Source organism: Triticum aestivum, chromosome 5B (assembly GCF_018294505.1).
Source record: "Triticum aestivum cultivar Chinese Spring chromosome 5B, IWGSC CS RefSeq v2.1, whole genome shotgun sequence".
In the NCBI taxonomy this organism is placed as follows: Eukaryota; Viridiplantae; Streptophyta; class Magnoliopsida; order Poales; family Poaceae; genus Triticum; species Triticum aestivum.
In genome coordinates this window covers 708977492-708980976 of record NC_057807.1, presented here as the reverse complement: position 1 = coordinate 708980976, position 3485 = coordinate 708977492, and the positions used below count along the sequence as shown (strand labels likewise).

The window sequence follows — 3485 nt, the reverse complement described above, 5'->3', positions numbered from 1 at the left end:
CGCTCTACTAATTCTCCAACGTCCCTAATCACCCTAGGCTTGTTCATATCATACACTTACTTTGGCCCTCTCTAATATTTGGTTCACACTCCGCCACTGTGTGTGTGTCACCGGTGTTAGACCGAACGACACCACCTAAGGAGGGGTACCAATTTGAACCTTTTCCAAATTTAATCAAGTTTTATTAGGGCTCTTGAATTGAAGGCGAATTGTACTAACTCATGTTGAAACATGCAATTATATTAGCCTCTCTAGCAATAGCCCCCATTTCAGAGCCCCTAAAGGCTAAACGGGGGCCACCTCCCGTTTCCCAGAGCCTAGAAAATGCCTCCGACTCAAGTAGTTGTCTCCATTACTCAGCCACTATTTTCTTATGACACATGGTTCAATTTTCATCATGTTTTTTCCTCCCGCCTCTCTCGTTCCTCATCTAGTGTCGCAACTCAGATGTGGTGTCGGAACTTCAGAGTTACCGGATCGGTGCACGACGACGACATTCGTATCGGCCGCGCCGCGCAGCTTGGGTGGCGTCAGTAGGCTTCAACCAGTGACTTGAAATGCAGATATTTTATTTTAGGTGGGGATTGTGGGCCTCCCAATTTCGGAGACCTGAAAAAACTTATTTGGTGACCTGAGAGGGGGGGTGGGGGCTTGTTAGCTAGCCACAAGGAGGATAATTGATGAGAAGAATTGGTGAGGGTGACTTGAGTAGTGAGCATTGTCAATCATTCTTTGTCTATTGTGTTGGTTGTGCATAGTACTTGGTTGGTTACTGCCGGCCTATCCTCCACAGCACCAGGTCCCGGCCACTAGTGCTGGTTCCATGGTAGTGCATCCACGTGCCTGAATTGGCGACCTCACACACGCACACCCATGCAGCTAGGATGCAAATTGCGGAGGGAAAGAGAGGACAGATGGACATGGACATGAATGGATCGACCTCACTTGTCCCCTTCCCAACTTTTCCGATGGTTGGGGACGCCACATCCATCATCAATCCTCCTCTCATCCATCTATCTATCTTTTTTGCAGTGCAATCAATCGATCAATCATGTTGCCGCTGCTGCTGTGGATCCGAATCATATCAAACCCCAAATGGAAATGGGCTTCTCTCCCCAGAAATGGGAACAGAAGATGCATAAACATCACAAGTAGAATGAAAGTCAGCCATGCACAAGCACAAGAACATAGAGTATTTGCATACATTCAACCATACGGGCCACAGAATGATATGGTATCTAATTCATTAATCCAAGATATCTAAAGTATTTACAGAGTATATGTATACGGATGATGAATATCTATGTTTGGTTGGATGGTAATGGATATATAATCTAGAGTCTGATATGTGCGTGTTTGTCAACTAATCTTGGGTTGGTGGTTGGTGGTGGTGAGTTGATCCGGCCGCCGGCCGGCTAGCGCGAGATGTCCGGCCTGGGCGGCGAGCACGCCATGGTGTCCACCGACGACTCCCAGCTGAGCTTGATGGCGGATGCGTCCTGGTGCGCCGGCGCGTACTCCTCCAGCGCCGCCAGCAGCTCGCCGGGCGTGGGCGCCGCGACGATGATGCGCCTTGCCGCCGGCGACACGAACCCCTCGTCCACCGCCCTGTCGATGAAGTCCAGCAGCGAGTCGTAGTACCCCTCCACGTTCAGCAGGCCCACGGGCTTGTCGTGGATGCCGAGCTGCGCCCAGGTGATGACCTCCAGCAGCTCCTCCAGCGTGCCGTAGCCGCCGGGGAGCGCCACGAAGGCGTCGGCGCGGCGGGCCATCTCGGCCTTGCGCTGGTGCATGCCGGACACGGCCTTCACCTCCTCGCCGCCGGGCGTCTCGCCGATGAGCTCGCGCGGGAGCACTGACCGGGGCACGACGCCCGTGACGCGCCCGCCGCCGCCGTGCACGGCGCGGGACACCAGGCCCATCAGCCCCACGCTGCCGCCGCCGTACACGAGGTCGATGCCGCGCTCCACCAGCTGCTGCCCGAGCTGCACGGCGGCCAGCTGGTACGCCGGCTTCCTCCCCGGGCTGCTCCCGCAGAAGACGCACACCCGGCGGAACCGCGACGGCAGCTGCTTCTTGCTGCCGTTGCTCGCCGGCGCCGGCTTGGGCGACGTGGCCAGCGACACCGTCATCGTCGTCGACGTCGGTGCCTCCTCCTGCTGCTCCATGTCTGTCTGTCTGTCTCTCGGTCGATCAACGGTGGTAGAGAATCTAGATGGGCGAGTTTATGTATGTGCCGGCCGGAAGGGGGATGAGAGGTAGCCCGGCCGGTGTGGGCACGTATATATAGCCTACTGTTGTGTTGAGTTGTGTTGCGTTGGTCTTGGTCTTCTTCCTCCTCCTAGCTGCTTGGATAGGGACTATATAATAATTATCCATTAATCTTCATCTACTATAGTTGATTTTGATTAGCAATTTGTTGCTAATTAAGATGTGGGTATTAGCTATTGTTGGCTGGAGAGAAGATTCTGGGCGATCTCCTCTCGTGGCTTCGTCTACCTTCTCTCTCCCGAGTCAACCAGTTTGATTAAATCAATCTCATGTGTGATACATGTTCATACTTGCAGATTAACAAAGCCATTAGTTACTCCCTCCGTTCCGAAATATAAGTCTTTGTGGAGATTTCACTATGGACCACATACGGATGTATGTAGATGCATTTTAAAGTGTAATTCACTCATTTTGCTTCGTACGTAGTCCATAATGAAATCTCTACAAACACTTATATTTAGGAATGGAAGGATTAATTTTTTTTAACACAGTATAGACGTAGATATCATTTACATACGCTTATCCATAAAAACACACGCACCCACACCTGACCCCTATGAACAAAGCCATTAGTTAGTTTCTTGTTCCAAATCCATGAAGCAACTGATCTCTTTAGTTGTTCATCTTCATCTACTACCAAGGCAAGAATGAAGAGATACGGAGCACGTACATCTTATCTGTATACATCTACCTAGCGTTGTTTGGTCCAGGGACGGACACGAGGGTGCTGGATAAACGTGTACGTACACACGCATGCGTCTGTGTACACAGGTAGTGCACTTAAGACTCTGAGGTGGCGCCGGTGGTCCCACATGTCCACTTGTGCCAGTACCACTCCATCTGTCCACATGTGGACCCATCATTTTCACTAATTAAATCCACGGTATGGGCCGACTATTATCAATACATTTCTCCACAACTTCTAATTTTTTTGTAAAATTTGTCACCGTCCACTCGTTGAAGCGCCTTCAATGGTTAACGGTTTAGCGGGCAAACCAGAAGATTAGCCACTGGATTGCTTTCACTGACATGTCGAGTATAAGGTCCCACTGAATTGTCACGATAGTAGCTCACTACATAGGACATGATCCTAAGATGCGAGAAGGAAGATCCCTGATCTAGATCGACGGTTGGGCAGCCCAACCGGGCGAAGCCGGCTCTTTGCTGGTAGCTCCTTGATCTCTTGGGTGCTCCTTCTCTAGCTCTTGCTTTCA

General features: G+C 51.1%; 1 protein-coding gene across 1 annotated transcript; it reads right to left on the bottom strand.

Moving 5' to 3' along the window:
* Positions 1 to 1170: 1170 nt before the first annotated feature.
* On the bottom strand, positions 1171 to 2167 carry LOC123114455 (probable cytokinin riboside 5'-monophosphate phosphoribohydrolase LOGL5; the record flags this gene model as incomplete). The annotated part of the gene is given in 1 exon segment (XM_044535941.1): positions 1171 to 2167. A coding segment is annotated over 1 exon segment (752 nt), but the record flags the coding sequence as incomplete, so codon positions are not given.
* Between the last annotated feature and the right edge of the window lie 1318 nt (positions 2168 to 3485).